Source organism: Dryas octopetala, chromosome 1 (assembly GCF_963921425.1).
Source record: "Dryas octopetala chromosome 1, drDryOcto1.1, whole genome shotgun sequence".
Lineage (NCBI taxonomy): Eukaryota > Viridiplantae > Streptophyta > Magnoliopsida > Rosales > Rosaceae > Dryas > Dryas octopetala.
In genome coordinates this window covers 7,635,125-7,655,261 of record NC_141366.1, presented here as the reverse complement: position 1 = coordinate 7,655,261, position 20,137 = coordinate 7,635,125, and the positions used below count along the sequence as shown (strand labels likewise).

Here is a 20,137-nt window from a genome sequence, read left to right as displayed (position 1 = left end):
TTGACAAAACACATTTCATTTAATTATTCATATTAAATGATCTAGTACAATATGAGTCATATGACTAATAAACAAATAACACCACACAAAAGTAAGTACTAAGCAACATGGAGGAGGCTCATCATCGTATTTATTTTCAACTATCAAGTTAATTCTCATTGGTGGCTACATTTTTCAAATTTGTTATAGAATAGACATCAATTACATGACAAAAGACAACAATTTAAGAAGTAAATAAACTAAAGTAACAACACTAGTGATGATGGCGAACATGATTGATTATTAAACAATTAATTTGCTCCTATACTTTTCTTTTGGGTTTTTTTTCATATTTAGTACCTGAACTTTGATTAATGTGGTACCTAAACTTTTATTTGTCCCAATTGAGCACCTAAACTTTTATTTTGTGTCTAATAGGTACCAAAATGAATTTCTGTTAAAATTATCAACAAAAGTTAGGGGCAATATAGTCACTTCAAAAAATTTATATTTTAATTTTAATTTTTAATTTTGTTTGTTTGTTGTGTGTTTTTTTTTTAATAATTTTAAACATATAAAGAAAATAATTAAAATATACTTTGACTATATTACCCCTAATTTTTATTAACAATTTTAACAAAAATTCATTTTGGTACTTATTAGACACAAAATAAAAGTTTAGGTACTCAATTGAGACAAATAAAAATTTAGGTACCACATTAAGACAATGGTCAAAGTTTAGGTACTAAATATGAATTAAACCCTTTTCTTTTTCTTTTTGAACCTTGCTTGTACACTTGGACAAAGTATTTTTAAAGATTCTCGAATTAAATCTTGGTCTAAGTCATGATGGACTGTCTCAATTCATTAAATCATCCCATCAACAGCTTCATGGGAAAAAAAAGAAAAGAAAAAAACATGATAACATGCCTTACCAGTTTACCCAACCATCTTAATTTTCATTGAAAAAATGAGGTGCCCAAATATTAAAGTTTTAACACCATGCATTGACTTGTGTTTGGTCTTCATTTATTATATCATTTATTTGAGACTTGTATGTGGTTGATGATTTGAGTTACTGTTTAAGGAAAATAAAATTCAGTTGTTGATAACTTGATATTGAAATCTTAGAAAAATTATGTGACTTGAGAAAGAAGAGTTCTATTATTAGGAATGAAAAATATAATAAAATATTTGTGGTGAAGAAAAGATATTCCAATAGAAACAAACAAATTTATTATACGCTTACGTCACACCAAAATTTACGCAGCAATTTCAAGGCTAAAGTCAGATTAGGGTCAATCTTCGTAATTTCGGCGAAGAATTGGGGCAAATGCATGCCTTCCCTCTCCCGCTCACCAAATCCACCTCCAGAGTTTTGAGTCCAGCCCAGAACTTTTATCTTCTGCATAAACCCTAAAACAAGACCCCAAAAATCATAAAAGCTTCTGTTCAAAGTGGGAAAAAAACCAGCTTTTTCCAAAATTCAACGGTCATCTCGGGATTTTCGAGCACGTCCTGACCGTTGATTTGTGCCAATCATAGTATCATCAGCGAATTCAGCTGCTTCACTGGTAAGTAACTTTTTTGGTGTTGGGATTTTGGGTACTTAATTTGTATTTTTTTTGCTGTTATTGTGTGGAATTGGTTTAATGGAAGCTTAAGTTGGGCAAAGCGTGCATAGTTGGAAGCTGAATTTTTATAGTCCATTTTGGTCTTTGAGCTGCAATTCGCTCTCACTCTGTCTATTCTCTTTCCTTATGATCTCTTGGCTCTGTTTGAACTTTGAAAGATAAAAGGTGACAGTTTGTAAGATGGGTGTGGTTGTTTTGTTTTTTTGACTTGTGTGCGAGTAGAAATGAACAAAATTGGAAAGACTATGCTTAGATACCGGTTTTCCTTTCTTTTTTTTTTTTTTTTTCCCTCACGTTTTTCTAGTCTCCCAAGCAGACCCGTTTGTAATCTGGTTCGCATTTTTCAAGAAATTTAGTTGAGTAGACAAGAATAGAACTATTTGGATTTATATTTTTAACTGTGATTTACAATTCTCTCTGGGTATTCTTCTGAACTTTTTTTTCCTTTGTTTTTTTTTTTTTTTTTCTGTATTCTTGCGGTTCGACAAGTCTGCATGATACTTTGGCATTTGTTATGGCGAAGTGATAACTTTCTGGGGGTTTTACATTTGTAGTGGGTATCCTCTGTAAAGTCGTTTTGGTTTGCCGTGGTAATGTTCTTTCTATATATGTGAAGAACCTCAGAGGTCATGGAGAGTTTAGAAGTCATGGATAACGGTGTTGAATCATGCAATGCTGGGTTGGTGCAGCTTAGCAATAATGTGAATGTGAATGAGAATGATAATCGGGAAGCGGACTTTCTTGAGGATTTTGAATCTTACTGGCAAGATATCAATGACCGGTTGACCATATCAAGAATGGTGAGTGACTCAGTCATCAAGGGTATGGTGAATGCAGTAGCACAGGAGGCAGCTGAGAAAATTTCTCAGAAAGAACTAGAGGTGACTCAATTGAAGGAAAGGCTACACATTTACCAGGTGGGTGCTGATGAAAGTGAATTCTTTGGGTCTTTAGCAATGCAGCGAGAGTCAAATGGTACCAAAGACAGACGATATATAAACGCTACCGAAGACAGGATGCATCATAGCTTTCTTGAAGCCGTTGTAGAGCATGATAGAATAGAAGAATCTTTGGGCAGCTTAAGAGGATCAACTAAAGAGCAGTTCAAGAAGCTCAAGAAAGAAATTGATAGCATGAGAAGATGTAGTTCCATTAAGAGGATTGGCTCTAGTTCTCAGTTGGGTTTGGGTGACATACTGCAAGATAAAGTTTCTGACAGATGGATTGATGTGGATAGTCTAAAGAGTACAATAGAAACTGTCTATCAACAGGTAGAAGGAATGGTTCACTTGTCAAAGGCATCAGTATGTGAGTGGCAGCTGGAGCAGGAGTTTAAAGCAGAAATTGAAGCACTTGTGATGAGGAATTGCATTTGGAGTGTTGAAGAAAAAATTTGGGACCGGTTTTGTGGTGATAAAAATGTGAACTGGCATGGAAGGATAGAAGAGATATCAAGCTTACGTCAGGAATTAGATGTCATTTTTAAATCACTATCTGTTTCTGACAATGGGCAGCTATCATCTCATGGATCCTTGGAAGGCCAAGAAGACAGTAATAATTATAAAAAGGGTGACCGTTCCCACCGCAAGGTTTTGAGCAATCTTAAATCATCATCTTCACTACCAGCAACAACAACAACAATAACATCTTCATCATCATCAACATCGTCATCATCGTCTCTTTGGGAAGAAAATGGCAAACATGATGAGTCAGAATTAAATACGCAAGAACATGTGGATCACACCCGGCTAATGCATATGTCAAAAGAAGAATTGATAATCTATTATAATAATGAGATGACAAAATTGAAGAGAAATCATGAGTCTACTATAGCGGATTTAACTGAACAGCATTTCAGCCTCAAGAGGGAATTGTTGAGAGAAAGGGAGCCTTCTTTGTCATCAAAGAGGAATAAGGAGTTTGACACGTTGAGGAGGAGAATCTCGGAGGTTATTCCTAAATTAGATGAAATTCTTGTGGAAAATGAGGAAGTAGCTACATTTGATAACAATGAAGAAAGTCTTAGCTGTTTGAAAGACAGACTGGAATCACTCCTCTTAGAAAACCACCAGCTCAGAAATTTGCTTACTGATAAGAAGAGGGAAGTCAAGTGCCTTTCATTACAAGTTTCTGAAGCTGCAGAGAAAATGTCACAGCACTCTCTGGCGGAGGCAAAGTTGTTAAACACAATTGTAAATCTTAAATCAGCTATAGAAGATGCGCATATGGAAGCTTTAATTGGTGATGATTTATTTGCTTGTATTCTCAGGGAAATGGTGGATCAAATTGGTGGTGAGTCACAGATGGAGTATAATATTATGCAAGAAATTTACAAAAGTATTTTAAACGAAGCTGCTCACAATGCTGAACCTGCTACCCAATGTGAAATTGAAGATTTGAATATGGAGTTCCTCATCATGGAAGAACTATATGTAGTCATATTAAAAGAAACCTTGAAGGATGCTGAGGAGAAACTCAATAACCTGAACATTAAATATATCAATGAAAATGAACTTCGGGTTTCGCTTGAAATGGAAAAACTAGAAAAAGGGAAACAATTAGAAGTTGAGGTTGCACACAAAGAAATATTAAAGCAAGAAGTACTCTTTCTGACAGAAGAAAAGAGGCAGTTGGCACAGGATGCAGCAGCTGCATTGGAAAGGGAAAAGGAGCGATATGAATTAGCTGCTCAAGAGCTTGACAATTTAAGGGATGAGACATATCAGCAACAGAAATTGATTTCAGAAAGCATTAAAGAGTCAGATGCTACAAAGGTTAAATTGGTTGAGGCATTGGAGCAAATTGAAAGACATAAGTCAGACATATGCAAGCTAGATCAGGAACTGGAACTAGCAATGAAAGAGTTGGGGGAAGTTAATGAAGAGAGAAGAATGCTTGTTGATGTTAACCAAGAGAAGCAGAATGCTGTATCTTTGTTTGAAGCAAAAGAAAGGGTGCTCAAGCAGCAAATGGAATCAATAGCTGTCTATATCCATGGGTTATTGAAAGCGGTTAATGATTTTGAATGTAAAGTTACTCAAGATATTTCAAGGAAATGTTCGAGGTACTTACTCATTTCGGCCCCCATACCTACCTCTTGCTGCACTTAATTATAATTTAAAATTAACAGATTTTATTTGCAAGATTCTGATGGAATTTTGGATTGAGTTAATGGTCTTGAAATATATAATATACCTGTGGTTTTGTTTCAGGTTGAAAACTTTGAGTTCTCAATCGCAATTGCTTAAACAAAAAGCTAATGTACTTGTAAGAAGAGGGTTGCTGTACAAGCAAAGACTTGAAAAGAAATGTTCTGACCTTGAAAAAGCTGAAGCCGAGGTATGTAAATCAGATAGGCAATATCCATTGATATATTTCAACTTGATTTATCAGCCTCATATTGTATTCCATCCTATGATACTCACGGAATTGAATTGATGCTTGCATTTACTATATGGGAGAAGCTGGTTTGAGATGCATTGTTGGATGGCATAGCAGTATTGTAAATATGATTGAACGTTATCTTCCATTACTGACCATAATATGCCTTCCATTTCACAGTGTTAAGCCTTAGTTTTGTACTATATAGTGTTCTCTTTAAACATGTACCATCTTCCATATTATGGAAGATTGTACGTGTACTTATGAAAGATAATTTTATCTCTTAAAGTTTTGGTGCCCTAAATCATAACGATTTATTAAAAATGAACAGATACCGTGTATTCTTGTTAGTCTCGTTTAGTTTTATACATATACAGAAATAAGATTCTTATTTTATTTTTGGAGTATATATGACATAGTGTATATCCTTGGATTTCAGGTTGATCTTTTGGGGGATGAGGTCGACACTCTATTGGGTCTTGTTGAGAAAATATACATCGCCCTTGATCATTATTCACCAATATTGCAGCATTATCCTGGAGTAAGATGCTTTCTTCTATTCAGTGATTTTTTTTATTTTGGGAGCTGTGGTGATTGGTCGTGTTAGATTTATATTCCTTTAATTTTAGGGGCACCTGTGTGCAAGGATGAAAGTGTTGGAAACGTCAGTTGTCCATACCTACGAAAATTGTGATATTGGCGAAAATGTTGCTAATAATCAATGGAAATGATGGAAGTGACTTGAAACATGAAAATTGTGAAAAAAAAAAATGGTAAATCAATCAATAATGCATCAATTACACTAATTAACTTCATGCACAAATGACAAATGGATGACATATGGTGAATACAGTGTGTACTGAACTACCGATGGCAACTTTAACACTAAGGTGAAAAAACATCTTTGGTTCATTAAGTTGTTGATCTTGGACAACATTTTACATATGAATTTAAATCTAATTTACATTAAATAAAGTAACTAACAGTTAATATATCTAATTTGACATTAATTACAAACTTAATTTACAATAGGCAATGCTAGTAAATCCAAATCAAATTGATTGCATTTCATATTAGTTTCACTTATTAAAGTCCAAATTATTTGTATGTTATGTATGTATATATATATACAAAAAAAGAAGTCTGTATTAATCCAGCTTTTCCCATGCTTTTGCAGATAACTGAGATCTTGAAGCTGGTAAAAAGAGAATTGAGTGGAGATACAAAACCAGTTTGATCTGCCCTTTTGACTTGGTAGCGTTTCCTTTTGAATGATTTCATCTCTGCAATAGCTCACCATTGATAACTGTTATAAATATGAATAGATTATAGATTTTTATTTATCTATTTGTTTGATATTTTTGGCTCATATGCTTAATCGTCTCACAGCTGCTTCTTTGTGTTACAGCAGAATGTTGACAGAGTGGTTGTCAGGAAAAGGATTGCCTTTGTAAAAACGACCCAAGAATCCAAGAAAATGCTTGAAACAGTTGGCCCTGAAGATATAATCTCATATGAGATGTCAGACATGTTGGAGAAGTAAATTTGATGAAGAGATAGAGATGCCAAATGGCTGCAACCTATATTGGCAGTGCGACATAGTGAGTTTGTTTTTTGTGAAATGAGTTCTCTACGCAATTTTTTTTGTCTTGGAGCCAAGATAAACCTCGTGTCTGCAGTAAACCACAATTGCCTTCTCCATGGCTGGAAGTTTTTGTTTCAATTTCCCCTGTTTCGTATAGGTTTAGAGTATGTGTTGTATATGTGCCAGCAGAATAGATTTTTATTTTATTTTTTACTAACATATTTATATATTCGTTTCATCTATGCTGATATTGTAGCCGCCATACATCATACGTGTAATTTCTCTTGGCATAGACACCAATGAAATCAGTTGGTGGATTTTCCGATCGCGGGAAAGCGATTAGCTAACCAGATGGCTCTATGATTTTTCTATGCTTAAATTTTGTGACTTTTGTAGAGCTTTCATTTGAGTTTGCCATGGCAACAATGGTGAATAGTGATGAAATGCTGTGTTGCCTGTTTGCCTCTGTTTTGAATGATTGCAGGATTGATCATCATGATTCATAGCATATGATTATGATCCCTGGGTGAATTACAATGGAGTGGGATTTGGAAATTATAGAAGCGTGTAACCTTCATTTTAACAATCATATACCCTAAGAAAAAAAAATCATAGATTGCTAGTCAAATATTGGAAATGAGATATAGCTTCTCTCCGGACTTGGTCTCTTCTTATTTTTCCAGTCGTGGTTAGTGGAAATGGCCTCTTCCATAAAATAGATGCTTTTGGTATCTTAAACCTGCAAAAGACCATAAAGAAAAAGTGAACCACCATAAAGAAACAGAGCAAGAATGGAAATCTGAGGAATCTCAATAGCCAGTCTCAAGGGTTTTAGAAGAGCAATACCCGGTCAAGTTCTTTTCTTTACAATATTGCCAAAGGATCTCACTGGAAATGTGAAGCATTTGTTTTGCAGCAGAGTGTCTGATACTTGTTTTTACCCATTGCCAGTTTTCTCTTATTTGAACACAAGCAACAACCATCTCTGTGAGCCGAGCGTCTGGAATTCCCACAACAACAACGCTGGTGACTCCTGGGTGTTGTAATAGGATTGTCTCTACCTATATCATTAAACAACACTTCATAAGAATTTGGTTGACAATGAAACAAATAAGATATCCATAAATGAACCAACCAAAGATATACTCTTCTGAATTGGTGTAATCTGCAACAAAAGAAATCTTGGTTGTATGGAATGATTACAAATAATCTCCCTCTCACAACATACACCACGTAACAGTGAAACCCACATACATATTGTGAAAGATTATATATAACCTCGCATACCATTTTTTCGTCATTGATTTCTCAATAATCAAAACAGCACAGAGGTCAATATAGAATATGATCACCTCCTCAGGGTAAATGTTCTCCCCTCCGCTCTTGATTCGACCATTTGCTCGTCCAACAAGCCATACATTACCATATTCATCAATGGACCCAATGTCACCTGTGTCAAACCAAACTTCATTGCTGGACTCTGATGCCTCTGGTGGACTTTGATTCCAATATCTAAGCATCACATGAGGGCCTCTAGTTAAAATCCTCCCCACATGAGAAGAGCCATTGATACAGATCTTTAATTCGACAAGAGGAGCAGGCTTGCCAACACAAATGCCTCTTGGTTGGTGAACTGACTGCAATTTAGGGGGTTGGACAGAGGTGTCAACCCTTGGGTCATACAGTGTCATGAAGGTTAATGAAGAGCATGCCTCCGTCATCATTAGAAGGTAAGAGGAGAAACAAAATTGTAAGAGCACACATATATTATAAAAGAGGATCTTTGAAGGGGAACTAAATGAACACCCACAAAGTCAATTTTCAACAAAACCAATACATTATAAAATTATAAATAGATACAAGTTTCCAGATCAAATTTTGGAGGTGTGTAATGTAACACAGATATATGTCTATGTAGAATGCAATGGAATATATGCATGAGGGAACCGGTTGGGATAAAGAGAGACCTACCATAAGCTGAGAAAAGCTTAGCTTGTGGGAACAATTCAAAGCTCAATTGACAAACCTCCACCTCCATTTAATATCTTCTTGACACTCTCTATGCCTTTCCATGTATCCTTCCCCCTGACAGCTTTCAGAACATGACCTCAGAAAAACAAGTGCACAAGGCACAATATAAATGCAAAATCACTAACACCAAGCTTTGCAATGCATGCCTCACTCTTTTCAGATAACTGGAAAAATTAAATATTTAGTAGAGGAAAAAGTACAAGCCTTTCCAAGTGGATTTTATTTGAACTTGTGCATTACATAAAAATAACTTCTTGAATAATAGATCATATGGCATTTTGATTGATTCACTCTATTTGAACACATTGAATCCAAAATAATGGCTATTCTCTATGCACAATCTGATAAGAAATCTCCACATACTTGTGTTTCTAACAACAGATTTATCATTTACCTGAATTTAAAGACTAAATCAGCCATTATTGCAGGGACGGTGATTAGAGATGTCACACTATGCTGCCTTATGGCTTCAATGGCAGATTTAGCCTCAAACTTAGGTATAAAGACATGGCATGCTCCAACCATTAGCAGTGCTAGGGCTGATGACAAACCACCAATGTGGCACAATGGAGCAGTATGCAAATAAACCTGCAGATAGCCAAAGAATTAAACATTCAAACTCATTCAGTTCCTTTAGCTAATTAAAGTTGTGGTTAAACCCTGCTTTCATGTGAAACTCTAATCTTAACATCCTTGACTTTACCTGTATTACTCACATCAGTTCAACTCACAAACATTGTCATATTGCAAGGTATAGAAAGAACATATGCATACATCATCCTCACCGTAACCAACAATGGCAATTTTTGCTAGGGACTGCATGATAAAAGCTGAGTGGCTTAGGGTAACACCCTTTGGCCTTCCAGAGAGGTTCCTGTTCAACAAGAGTAAATAAATAATTAACAAATGGCCAGATAATCTTGCAACTTATTTCTGAAAACCTATCTTATGTCCTTTTTTTTTCCAGAACATCCTGTGACTTTAATTTGAACAAGAGAACATTAGTACTCCCTCTATATATACATAAGAACAGATGGAGTATAGAGCTTATACCAGAAGTGAAGCATATAATTACAGCACCCTCAGGTGCCCAGGAGTAATCCAAAGGTACAGCCTTTTCTGAATGCTTTTTAATCGTTGCCGTAGTTAACACTGCCCAAATGAAGAATTCAGAGTAATCCATTAATCCAATTAGTAAATCAAAGGGAAATGCTTTAAATTATTTACACTTTCTTAGTGTAAAATTCATGTCCTGGAAACTACATACCATTCGAAGCTGAATCCAGCGAAACATGCCACCTCAGAGAAGGTACATCACTAAGTTGAAGCTTCGAATACCAGGGGATACAGCTCTCCTCAGTCACCAACATTACTGACCTCACTACCCCCATTGCCAAAACAGCCTCTTCGTAGCTCTGCAATGAATACAAGCACAGCACAAATGTTGGGTCACATTTGGTTTTACTTGGGCAGTAAGTAATTGTGAGGATTAATAATTTAATATAAATTTGAAGTTCAAGTACGTACCCATCGGTAATTAAGAGGAGCAGCTATAGCACCAACAAATGCAATTGCTAGTAGCCACTCCAAATACCACTCGCTGATCATAAGTTCATAACAAAATCAAATATCAGAACTTTTAGCAGTAGCAGTGTCTTTTTGAAAAGTGTTTTCGAAAAGCATTTTGGTGGAAAATTGTTTTCAGTTTCTGGCGAAGAAGTGAAGCAGAACCTGTTGAAGGCAACAATGGCAACGATGTCACCGGAACAGAGGCCCAGTTGGAGCAGGCCTTGGGCCTGGCCCATTACGCCCTCCACGAATTCCTTGCTGGTCTTTTGCCGGTTGCCGGTGATGGTGACCACGGAACTGCACCGGAGAGTTGATAGGACGCTCAGGCAGTGGCAAATGTGGGCCTCTGAGTAATTGACCCTTTTTATGGAGAGCAAACTGCAAACTAGGAATTTTCCTTGGTCCTATTTTGTTAAGCTCTCAGGGTCTCAGTAGGCTCTCAGCTCTGTAGAGAGAGGTCAAAGCAGAATGTCATTGGAAGATTGGGTTTAAAGTTATCTTATCGGCTTCAAACACGTGGATAGATATCACGACTAAGATCACAATATATAAGCATAATGGTATGTACCTTGACCCCAAGAGCTTCTTAATATAACTAATGCAAGATTGAGGTGCAAACCAATTGAGGTTAAGGATGAGGGTGACCAAGTTTAGTTTGATTTGAATCTACCAAGTTCAAGCCTGAATATTCAAGTTTAATCATGTTGTGTTCGGATTTGACTTGTTTTGAGTGCAAAACAATGAATAATAGTTTGCATTGGATTTTCAATCTCTCTTTCTTTAACCTTCTTTCTATAAAAAAAGAAGAAACACCAACAATATATGAGGCAGCTAGAAGCCTAGAACTAACTTAACATTAAAGTTAAGCCTCAATGAGGCCAACAATTTACAGATTCTTAATGATAATGATAATGCATGACCGGCCTACTCATCCCATCACATAATTGATAAAGCCATAAGGCCCATAACAAGCTACTTTTGGCAACACAGCAAAAATAATACTATTCTTATCAGCTCCGGGACTAAGAAAAAAGACTATCCTTTGAATCTAAACCCCAACTTTACTGTGGCTAAAAAAAAAAAAAAAAAACTCCAACTTTACTAAATCCAAAGCAAAAGCTTCACCATCACACAAGAGAAAAGTTGCCACAGAACTAATTGGCACCCACCTTTCTGACAAATAAAAATTATGCAACAAGAAGCATACAAAAAACATGCAAGTAACTGATCGATCTACATCCCAATAACTGATATGATGCATGGGGTTTTCATATATATATGGCTAGCTGCAGAATCCACACATGACATGGTTTACTAGTACTCCTCGATCCATCGATCAGCCCAGGCCAAATCAGGGACAGTCTTGGCCTTCTTGTCCCAAGTAGGGTTTCCACGCAGCTGCCACAACATTCAAACATAGATCAGAATTAAACTCCAGATCAATAACCAGGATCATACATATATATCAACTCAAGGGAACAAAATAATTATTTAAAGGCTAAATATAAGAACCTGCAACTGGCATGTAATCCTTAATTTCATCTGGGTTTGTGGGTGACGGATGACCTTCAACTATATCAAATAATATATTCTTCTCATTTCGTTCATTCCCTATCAATGAAACCAGGCTCTCTGAGTAGATGCGAGCTTGCACGGTGGGGTCTTCATCGAAAATCTTCTTCTCCTTTTGGGTGCTTGGGTCATATATAACAACTTCTCCATCGTCATTACCCAAAAGAAATCGGTCATTTGGCCAAGGTCCTAGCATAATTACATCATGTCCAAATGGTCCAATCTTAAATTGCTTAGTCCAAGACTCATCATTACCATAGTCTTGCATAACCCATATGTCAAAAAATTTATCATGACGTGATGGTGAAGATTTTGCATATGGACAAACAATAATAGAAAGTAATCCATTATACGCTACAATTCCAAGTTGCCACACTTTCCTCCGATTTAATTCTGGAAGTTTTATCTTTCGAAATACTTCATCAACCATGCTAAAAGAAAGAATAAAGGATTTATCAACACCATCGTCATGAGCCTGCAAGTGAACATTTCCATCAACATAGGTGTCACTCCAAGATGCACATGGAACAATAACATGAGTAGGATCCAGCAAAGTATCATTTAGCTTTCTCCACGAATTAGAACTTAAGCTATACACTAGAGCCAGCTGGGAGATCTCTTTTCTATTCCTGTTCATATGAACGAGAGTTGTAAAGAAAACCACCTTATAATCGTTGGTTTTAGGATCAAAACCAAATTCAATTACTTCTATTGAGACATAACCAGGACGAGGCGAGATAGTTGGATGATCTGGAAGAAGCTTGAATTCTCTTGATGCAACATTCACCAATGCAAAGAGATTTCCATTACTAAGACAATATATGCCATTAAATGGACCTCTAAGAAAAGCCCCTACCTTAAAACAAGTTGAAAGATTTAGCCATTGAAAAGAAATAATACCATCGGTGGTTTCGTTTAAATGAAGTAAGGTGAAATAAGACCTGGGTTTGGGAGAGTCATACTTATCAGCATTATGATAGGAAACAAGAATGCAATTATTGTTGTTGTTTTTGCGTTGGAAGTGGAGGTGTTGGGTGACAAAATATGGGGTTCTCAAGTTTTGATTCCAAGATTTGCAAATACATTGGAACCGCTTTAAAGATTTCACAGGGAGTCTGCAAAGAATATCCAGCAGCACATTCAAGGGCAAGTATTTTGCCACCATTGTATACTGTACGTATCTAACTGGGACGTGTGCAATGGACCGGAGGCAAGTGGAGGCAAGCGGTGGCTGAGCGGCTGGAGGAGTCTGGAGATTGGTGCGGCACAACCATCCTCACGTTGCTTGCTTATGCTTTTATAGCATTATATTCAACCCTAATGGCACATACAATAAACAATATTAATTTCCTCTTCCAACTAGGAAACCATTTTTTTCACCAAAAACTAGGAAAGCATTTTAAACCGGAATAATGCTATTCTTACCACATTTCTTATACCACATTCTTATACCATCTCACGTGTCATTACTTTATTGGACAAAGTTTTTCTTTTTCTTTTTGGGTTTTTATTTTTATTTTTTAGTATCCAATGTAGGAATGCCATGTAAGTTGCCACATAAGGTGGTATGAAATTATGGTATAAAAATGTGGTATATCTAGCACTACTGTTTTAAACCGACTCAAGGATATGTACGTAGTGTTTGGTTAACAACTTAACATGACCAAAATTGACCGGAATTAATTCCTTCCAGAATTGAAATACCAAATCATATATCGGGTGGTATTTCTATTCCCTGTCTTGAACGGAATCCAAATCTACTGTTAATAAACAATATTAATTTCCTCTTCCAACTAGGAAACCATTCTTTTCACCAAAAACTAGGAAAGCATTTTAAACCGACTCAAGGATATGTACGTAGTGTTTGGTTAACAACTTAACATGATCAAAATTGACCGGAATTAATTCCTTCCAGAATTGAAATACCGAATCATATATCGGGTGATATTTCTATTCCCTGTCTTGAACGGAATCCAAATCTACTGTTAATAAACAACATTAATTTCCTCTTCCAACTAGGAAACCATTCTTTTCACCAAAAACTAGGAAAGCATTTTAAACCGACTCAAGGATATGTACGTAGTGTTTGGTTAACAACTTAACATGACTAAAATTGACCGGAATTAATTCCTTCCAGAATTGAAATACCGAATCATATATCGGGTGGTATTTCTATTCCCTGTCTTGAACGGAATCCAAATCTACTGTTGAATCGTACATGCAGCAACCACAGCCCCTTCTACATCATCCATACAATCAATCAATCATGGGTGGTATATAGTCATCTCTTGTTACATTCACACACACACACACACATATAGAGTACTTAACATGTAGGTAGATGGAGAATATGATCATGAAAAATTATTGAGTATAATCGATATACATTGTACCATCTTGAATATCAAAATTTCCTCGATCTCCTTTGAAAATCTTTTCTCCCATAACCCGATTTATTCAATTTACCTTTCCTGGATAAAAAATTTACATATATAGAGTACTTAACATGCATGTAAATGGAAGATCGATATGAATGAAAAATTATTGGGTATAAGTATAACCGATATACACTCTAACCAGAAACCGAATCATCTTGAACATCAAAATTTCCTCTCCTTTGAAAATCTTTTCTCCCATAACCTGATTTATTGAATTTACCTTTCCTCGATCCAAAATTTTCATTTAGATCATCATCCACATCAGAAGACAGCCCAAGTTCATGATCAGAACCAAAGCTTAATGCCTTGGATTGACCAGTTTGTATTTCTACCCCTACCTCTTGATCTAGAATCAGCAACATGACTAGATTTCCAGCGTTACTCTGCTGCCTTAGATGGCTTAGATGGCTTACTCTGCTGCCTTTTCTCAAATCATATTCACGGCGTTCAAAATTTTCTCCTTGGGCCTGGTTACCAAGACAACCTTGAGGTGCAAACCAATTGAGGATGAGGATGAGGGTGACCATGTTTAGTTTGATTTGAATCTACCCTAAGTGCATGCAAGACGTGTCGAGATCGTGCTTAAAACTTTGTTTAACATTTATAAGATAACAATGAGTAGTAGCTTGCATTGGATTTTCAATCTCTACTTCTTTAACCTTCTTTGTACCAAAAATAACCTTCTTTCTATAAAAAAAAGAAAAGAAGAAGAAACACCAACGATGAGATGAGGCAGAACTTAACATCAAAGTTAAGCCCCAATAAATGTGAGATGAGGCCTTCCACTATGAGATGAGATGATGAGGCTCACACTTTAGTAATTTACAGAATTGATAAAGCCATGACCTACTCATCCCATCACATAATTGATAAAGCCATGACAAGCTACTTTTTTTCAATGATACGTTGTTTTTCAATATCAATGATATGTTGTTTTTCAAGGAAATGAAATTCTGTTCTTTATCTCCTTTTTTTCCCAATTCCCCATAGCTGCTTTATATTATATCCAAGGAATAAAATTTCGGGTTTCGAGGAAATTTCGATGGAAATTTCGATGGAAATTTCGACGGAAATTTCAAAGATTTTTAAATTTCGACAAAAATTAGATGGAAACGATGAAAGTTACTATCAAAATACGGAAATTTTGAATGAAACTTTGCCATATGTTTATTTAACATATTATCTACTCAATTGATAAAAAACATTGAAGAAACTAATTATATATATAGTAGGCTTCATGTGATATAAGATGAATATAATGTGCGCTGGAGACAAATACTGTTAAATAAAATTAGTATAATGAATAAATGAAATTAGTATATTATTTATACTCTATAATCTATACATTAAACCCTATATATTTTATAATCTATACTCTATATTGTTTAGGATATGGTATATGATATTAGGATTTAGGCCCTTTATGGTATTTTTAATTATTTTTTATATAAAAATATATTAAAGTTTATTGATTTAGGGTTTAAAAATAACTAAACGAAACTTCAAAATGGTCAAAAAAAATTCAAAACCATTTTTTTTCTTTACAATTGCCCAAATGCCTCAAACCCCAATCAACCCTAAACCTTTTAATTTTTTTCTCTTTTTTATTATTTCTTTCCCTTTTTTTTCTTTTTTCTTTTTTTTTTCCTTTTTTCTTTTCTTTTTTTTTTTCCTTCTTTTTTTTTTCCTTTTTTCTTTTCTTTTTTTTTCCTTCTTTTTTTTCTCCTTTTTTCTTTTCCTTTTTTTTTCCTTCCTTTTCCTTTCCCCCGTAGTCTCCATCTCCAGTTTTTCTTATCTCTTCGTCATCCTCTCTCTCTCTCTCTCTCTCTCTCTCTCTCTCTCTCTCTCTCTCTCTCTCTCTCTCCCCAATCCATCACCAAGCCACCTCACCCTCACCACTTTCTCCCCCCTGCCGCGCCGCACTGCCGCGTTCCCCCCTGCCGCATTCCCCCCTGCCGCGCCCTCGATCTCCCTCCTGCTGCGCCCCCCGGCCACCCCCTGCCGCCGCCCCTCCACTTTCTCCCTCGATCTCCCCCTGCCGCTGCCAGCGAAAACTTTGGCGAAATTTCAAAAATTTCAAAAATTTAACAAAACTACGTTTCGATTTCGATCCCTCCTCAAATTGAAAATTTCGGCAAAATTTCGCCGAAATTTTCGAAATTTAAACCCTTGATTATATCTACCAACAATACTAAATTATTTTCAAACTAGTCCAAGTCTTTAGACTTTGATTACGTGATCAGTTACATGCCAAATTTCTTATGGGAATTTTTTTGAAATAGTTAGTCAGTGTCAAACTGTCAGCATAATTTGGTGTGCACGATAAGCTAGATTGTAGAACAGCCCACTATGCATGAAATAATAAGGAAAAAAAACATACAAAATAAGGTCATATAAGATCATCTTAGCACAAACAAAAAAAAAAACACAAAATAGCATGCACCTAGTTTTCATTGTATACACTTAATTTATAGCTTTCATTCCAGTCATGTTCATTTCTTCTAGAGTTCTAGTCCTAGACAGCAACTTGACTCAAATGAACACTGCTTGATTTCACTAACACTGCCAATTAAACGTTGAACGAGAGACCGTAAGCCTGTGATTCCAGTATTCATTCACTTTTCTCAACTCCATTTGCCCGAGAATTTCCATTGTTGGCCACTCATTTGCCCAAGAATTGAAGCTACATAACATATTATATATGGTGTAAGAAGGAGTTGGTACTTGGTAAGTTGGTCACGGTGATTTTAAGATTTTTCTCCTTAAATAGTGTTTGGATTATACGATTGCCTTTATTTTGTTAAAAAATTCTAACTGTATGAATAATTTGAACAGCTTAAGAGTTCATCCCCAATCTTGTCAGATAGTTTCGGGCTGGCTGCATCATTAAGATGTGCAGAGTCTTGCGGAAATTATGTCTGCTTAAAGTATTTGGAGGCAGCAGTAAGCTTGCTTACCATAGTACTTAGTTATTTACTTGAATATGTGTTTCTCACACAACATACATTCTGAATAATACATCATGGAGTTGATAATTCTTTTTTGCATGTGAGGCCATTGTGGGAAGACTTGAAGCACTACAAATCACCACTTCTGCTTATTTTCGGGGAGAGATAAAAGTTTCAAGACAATAGCTCAAGTATGTACTATGAAAGTGGTGGTGGTGTGGTGATCGGAGATGGTCCACCTAATGACATTTTTGAGATGGATGAGATTTCGGATTGTGGACATGATTTTCTCTGGAGAACGTTCCCTCTCCCTGTGGCCTATTGAGACCATTGACATTGAACGTTCCCTCGCGAAAATATTGCTAATAATCAATGGAAATGATGGAAGTTGACTTAATTGAAACATGAAAATTGTGAAAAAAAAAAAAAAAAAAAAGGTAAATCAATCAATAATGCATCAATTACACTAATTAACTTCATGAACAAATGACAAATGGACGACATATGGTGAATACAGTGCGTACTGAACTACCGATGGCAACTTTAACACTAAGGTGAAAAAACATCTTTGGTTCATTTAGTTTTTAATCTTGGACAACGTTTTACATATGAATTTAAATCTAATTTACATTAAATAAAGTAACTAACAGTTAATATATCTAATTTGACATTAATTACAAACTTAATTTACAATAGGCAATGCTAATTGCTAGTAAATCCAAATCAAATTGATTGCATTTCATATTAGTTTCACTTATTGAAGTCCAAATTATTTGTATGTTATGTATGTATATATATATATATATACAAAAAAAGAAGTCTGTGTATTAATCCAGCTTTTTCCCATGCTTTTGCAGATAACTGAGATCTTGAAGCTTGTAAAAAGAGAATTGAGTGGAGATACAAAACCAGTTTGATCTGCCCTTTTGACTTGGTAGCGTTCCCATTTTAATGATTTCATCTCTGCAATAGCTCGCCATGTTGCTTAACTGTTAAGTATAAAAAAGATTTACCTATAAGTATGTACATCACTTATATATATAACAAACGCAGTTGACTTTTACTGTTTCGCCCTTATTATATTAGAATATTTTAGAGTTATTTCTTTTTTTAATAGGGGTATTTTTGGAATTGACAAATTTAACCATTTTACTTCCCCTTCTCACTTTATATATATATATATAGACAGGCTCCTTCTGTTGAGGTATACCTCAACTTATTTATGTTGAGGTATACCCTGTTGGGGCCCACACGAGTCGTTTTGTGTCGATCCGAACCGTTCAATTTTTACATCTCCATAGATAGATCATCCTTGCAAAAAATTAGCCAAATCGAAAATCATTTGTCTATCTAACTATGATCAAATAAATGGACGAACCAAATATTTTCGATGAAACCGTTCATTTGTTTTATCAAAGTTAGATAGGCAAATGATTTCCGATTTGGCTAATTTTTTGCAAGGATGATCTATTAATGAAGATGATCCTTGCGAACGGTTCGGATCGACACAAAACGACTCATGTGGGCCCCAACAAGGTCATACCTCAACATAAATAAGTTAAGGTATACTTCAACAGAAGGAGCATGTATATATAGATACATCATACATATAGATAACAAACGCAGTTAACTGTAAAGCAAGTAACCAACCCCCTCTTGTCATTTTCTGATTCTCAAGAAATCAAGAAAACGCACAACTTCTCTGACATGGAGAACAAGATGTCTCATTATGTGTTTCCCGCTGTGTTCGTCATGGTTAGCGTCAGTCTCGTGCTTCTCTTCCGAGTGACATCAAATCGCTTTGTCTATATGCCCAGAATTAACAATTCCACCTTCATCCAACCGATTACTTCCATTCCAATAGCTTTCAATTCAGACATCAAAATAACCATGGTGGTCTTTTCATGTCTTACACTAGCGCCATCCCCACCCCCTCCGCCATCCCCAACCCCTCCGCCGCCAGCAACCCCAGAGCAATTGAACAACATAAGCCACGAACTCATCGGAGCGGGTGACTTCGAGAACTGGGTCAACATCATCACCGGCGCGAACCCACTGGTGCTTCCTCTGAGCGCCACCCTTTTCATCCCTCAAGACAACGCCCTGAACCGCCTTCCCACCAGCGACCCATTGATGTTCCCCTACCACGTGGTCCCTCAGCGCCTCACCTTCGCCGACCTCCAGCTCTTCAAGCCCAACTCTCGCCTGCCCACTCTGCTCCCCGGCAAGTCCATCCTCATCACCAACAACTCCCGCTCCAACTTCACCGTCGACGACTCTCCGCTCACTCAGCCCGACCTCTACCTCACCACCACCGTGGCGGTCCACGGCCTCGGAGCCATTCTTGATTACTCGGTTTACGGTGACGGGCTTAACCTTTTGCCCAGCCCCAATTCGGAGCACCCGCCGCCGCAGGGAGGCGTTCCGCCCACTGGAGAAATGACCCGGTGGAGGTCCGATGCTGCACCGCCCTGCCTTTGCTTTGAGTTTCCGGTTGGGTTCTTGGTTGTTTGTGCCAGTGCTATTCTGGTCCCTGTCTTTGCTCTGAGTTTCCGGTTGGGTGTTTCGTTGCTTGTGCGATTCTGGGCTTAAGATTCAGAGCAACAGTAAATCTTGATCATCTGAAATTCTTGATCAAGATTCGGATTTTAGGATTCTTTTGTTGTAGATGGCGGTTTATTAATTGTTTCAATTTCGTTTTGATGTTCATCAATTCTCGATTCAATTCGTATTAATGGTATTCTTCTCTTGAATGTATTCAATTCGTATTTTTTTTTTTGGGTCGAAAAAAAAAAATGAAATTCTGTTCTTCAGAAAATAATGTCGGATAAGAGTAAAATACAGGTGCTTCATCAATAGGACAGGTCTGCATGCTACATCAAGATCGACAAGCAAATGTTTCTTCCAATTTTTTTTTTTTTTACAAGCAGAGGGAAAAAAATAATTTCGCATAGGCTCCATGCTATAAAGTGGTATATATTCCTTTTTTTTTCTTTGGGG

General features: G+C 36.4%; 4 protein-coding genes across 11 annotated transcripts; 2 read left to right on the top strand and 2 right to left on the bottom strand.

Annotated features, from left to right (window-relative positions):
- The first annotated feature begins 1,281 nt into the window (after positions 1–1,281).
- LOC147297230 (myosin heavy chain-like protein) lies at positions 1,282–6,952 on the top strand. Of its 6 annotated transcripts, none has more exons than XM_086247679.1 (6): positions 1,282–1,553; positions 2,238–4,677; positions 4,826–4,952; positions 5,434–5,535; positions 6,172–6,248; positions 6,403–6,952. In XM_086247679.1, exons 2-5 carry the CDS (start codon positions 2,243–2,245, stop codon positions 6,229–6,231), a joined length of 2,724 nt encoding a protein of 907 aa, XP_086103805.1. In that variant the 5' UTR covers positions 1,282–1,553; positions 2,238–2,242; the 3' UTR covers positions 6,232–6,248; positions 6,403–6,952. The 6 variants fall into 6 exon arrangements, with proteins under 6 accessions (XP_086103805.1, XP_086103797.1, XP_086103787.1 ...); XM_086247671.1 differs by having other exon boundaries at positions 2,230–4,677; XM_086247661.1 differs by having other exon boundaries at positions 2,168–4,677.
- Positions 6,953–7,106: 154 nt separating this feature from the next.
- Positions 7,107–8,569, bottom strand: LOC147297229 (2-succinylbenzoate--CoA ligase, chloroplastic/peroxisomal-like). Of its 2 annotated transcripts, XM_086247689.1 has the most exons (4): positions 8,551–8,569; positions 7,932–8,216; positions 7,426–7,640; positions 7,107–7,318 (listed from the first exon to the last, which is right to left on the bottom strand). In XM_086247689.1, the coding sequence occupies exons 1-4, from the start codon at positions 8,551–8,553 to the stop codon at positions 7,189–7,191; spliced, it is 633 nt and encodes a 210-aa protein (XP_086103815.1). In that variant the 5' UTR covers positions 8,554–8,569; the 3' UTR covers positions 7,107–7,188. The 2 variants fall into 2 exon arrangements, with proteins under 2 accessions (XP_086103815.1, XP_086103823.1); XM_086247697.1 differs by lacking the exon at positions 8,551–8,569 and having other exon boundaries at positions 7,932–8,299.
- Positions 8,570–9,064: 495 nt separating this feature from the next.
- On the bottom strand, positions 9,065–10,605 carry LOC147297228 (2-succinylbenzoate--CoA ligase, chloroplastic/peroxisomal-like). 2 transcript variants are annotated; one of them, XM_086247718.1, is made up of 6 exons: positions 10,342–10,605; positions 10,138–10,210; positions 9,878–10,025; positions 9,664–9,762; positions 9,396–9,484; positions 9,065–9,198 (listed from the first exon to the last, which is right to left on the bottom strand). In XM_086247718.1, the coding sequence occupies exons 1-5, from the start codon at positions 10,413–10,415 to the stop codon at positions 9,450–9,452; spliced, it is 429 nt and encodes a 142-aa protein (XP_086103844.1). In that variant the 5' UTR covers positions 10,416–10,605; the 3' UTR covers positions 9,065–9,198; positions 9,396–9,449. The 2 variants fall into 2 exon arrangements, with proteins under 2 accessions (XP_086103844.1, XP_086103835.1); XM_086247709.1 differs by having other exon boundaries at positions 9,075–9,198; positions 9,385–9,484.
- An 8,239-nt stretch (positions 10,606–18,844) lies between these two features.
- LOC147297227 (uncharacterized) lies at positions 18,845–19,729 on the top strand. The gene has a single exon (XM_086230258.1). It carries the CDS (start codon positions 18,845–18,847, stop codon positions 19,727–19,729), a length of 885 nt encoding a protein of 294 aa, XP_086086384.1.
- Positions 19,730–20,137: the final 408 nt, after the last annotated feature.

What these genes read in the sequence shown, in the direction of transcription:
- LOC147297230 (XM_086247679.1), top strand. Translation starts at nt 2,243, where the DNA reads ATGGAGAGTTTAGAAGTCATGGATAACGGTGTTGAATCATGCAATGCT. An exon ending in ATTTCAAGGAAATGTTCGAG is followed by an intron (nt 4,678 to 4,825) that starts GTACTTACTCAT and finishes GTTTTGTTTCAG; the next exon opens with GTTGAAAACTTTGAGTTCTC. An exon ending in TATTGCAGCATTATCCTGGA is followed by an intron (nt 5,536 to 6,171) that starts GTAAGATGCTTT and finishes ATGCTTTTGCAG; the next exon opens with ATAACTGAGATCTTGAAGCT.
- LOC147297229 (XM_086247697.1), bottom strand. Translation starts at nt 8,270, where the DNA reads ATGACACTGTATGACCCAAGGGTTGACACCTCTGTCCAACCCCCTAAA. An exon ending in AGAACATTTACCCTGAGGAG is followed by an intron (nt 7,641 to 7,931) that starts GTGATCATATTC and finishes TTAATGATATAG; the next exon opens with GTAGAGACAATCCTATTACA. An exon ending in AAAGAAAAGAACTTGACCGG is followed by an intron (nt 7,319 to 7,425) that starts GTATTGCTCTTC and finishes GGTCTTTTGCAG; the next exon opens with GTTTAAGATACCAAAAGCAT.
- LOC147297228 (XM_086247718.1), bottom strand. Translation starts at nt 10,415, where the DNA reads ATGGGCCAGGCCCAAGGCCTGCTCCAACTGGGCCTCTGTTCCGGTGAC. An exon ending in CTCCTCTTAATTACCGATGG is followed by an intron (nt 10,026 to 10,137) that starts GTACGTACTTGA and finishes TATTCATTGCAG; the next exon opens with AGCTACGAAGAGGCTGTTTT. An exon ending in GCTGGATTCAGCTTCGAATG is followed by an intron (nt 9,763 to 9,877) that starts GTATGTAGTTTC and finishes TCATTTGGGCAG; the next exon opens with TGTTAACTACGGCAACGATT.
- LOC147297227 (XM_086230258.1), top strand. Translation starts at nt 18,845, where the DNA reads ATGGAGAACAAGATGTCTCATTATGTGTTTCCCGCTGTGTTCGTCATG.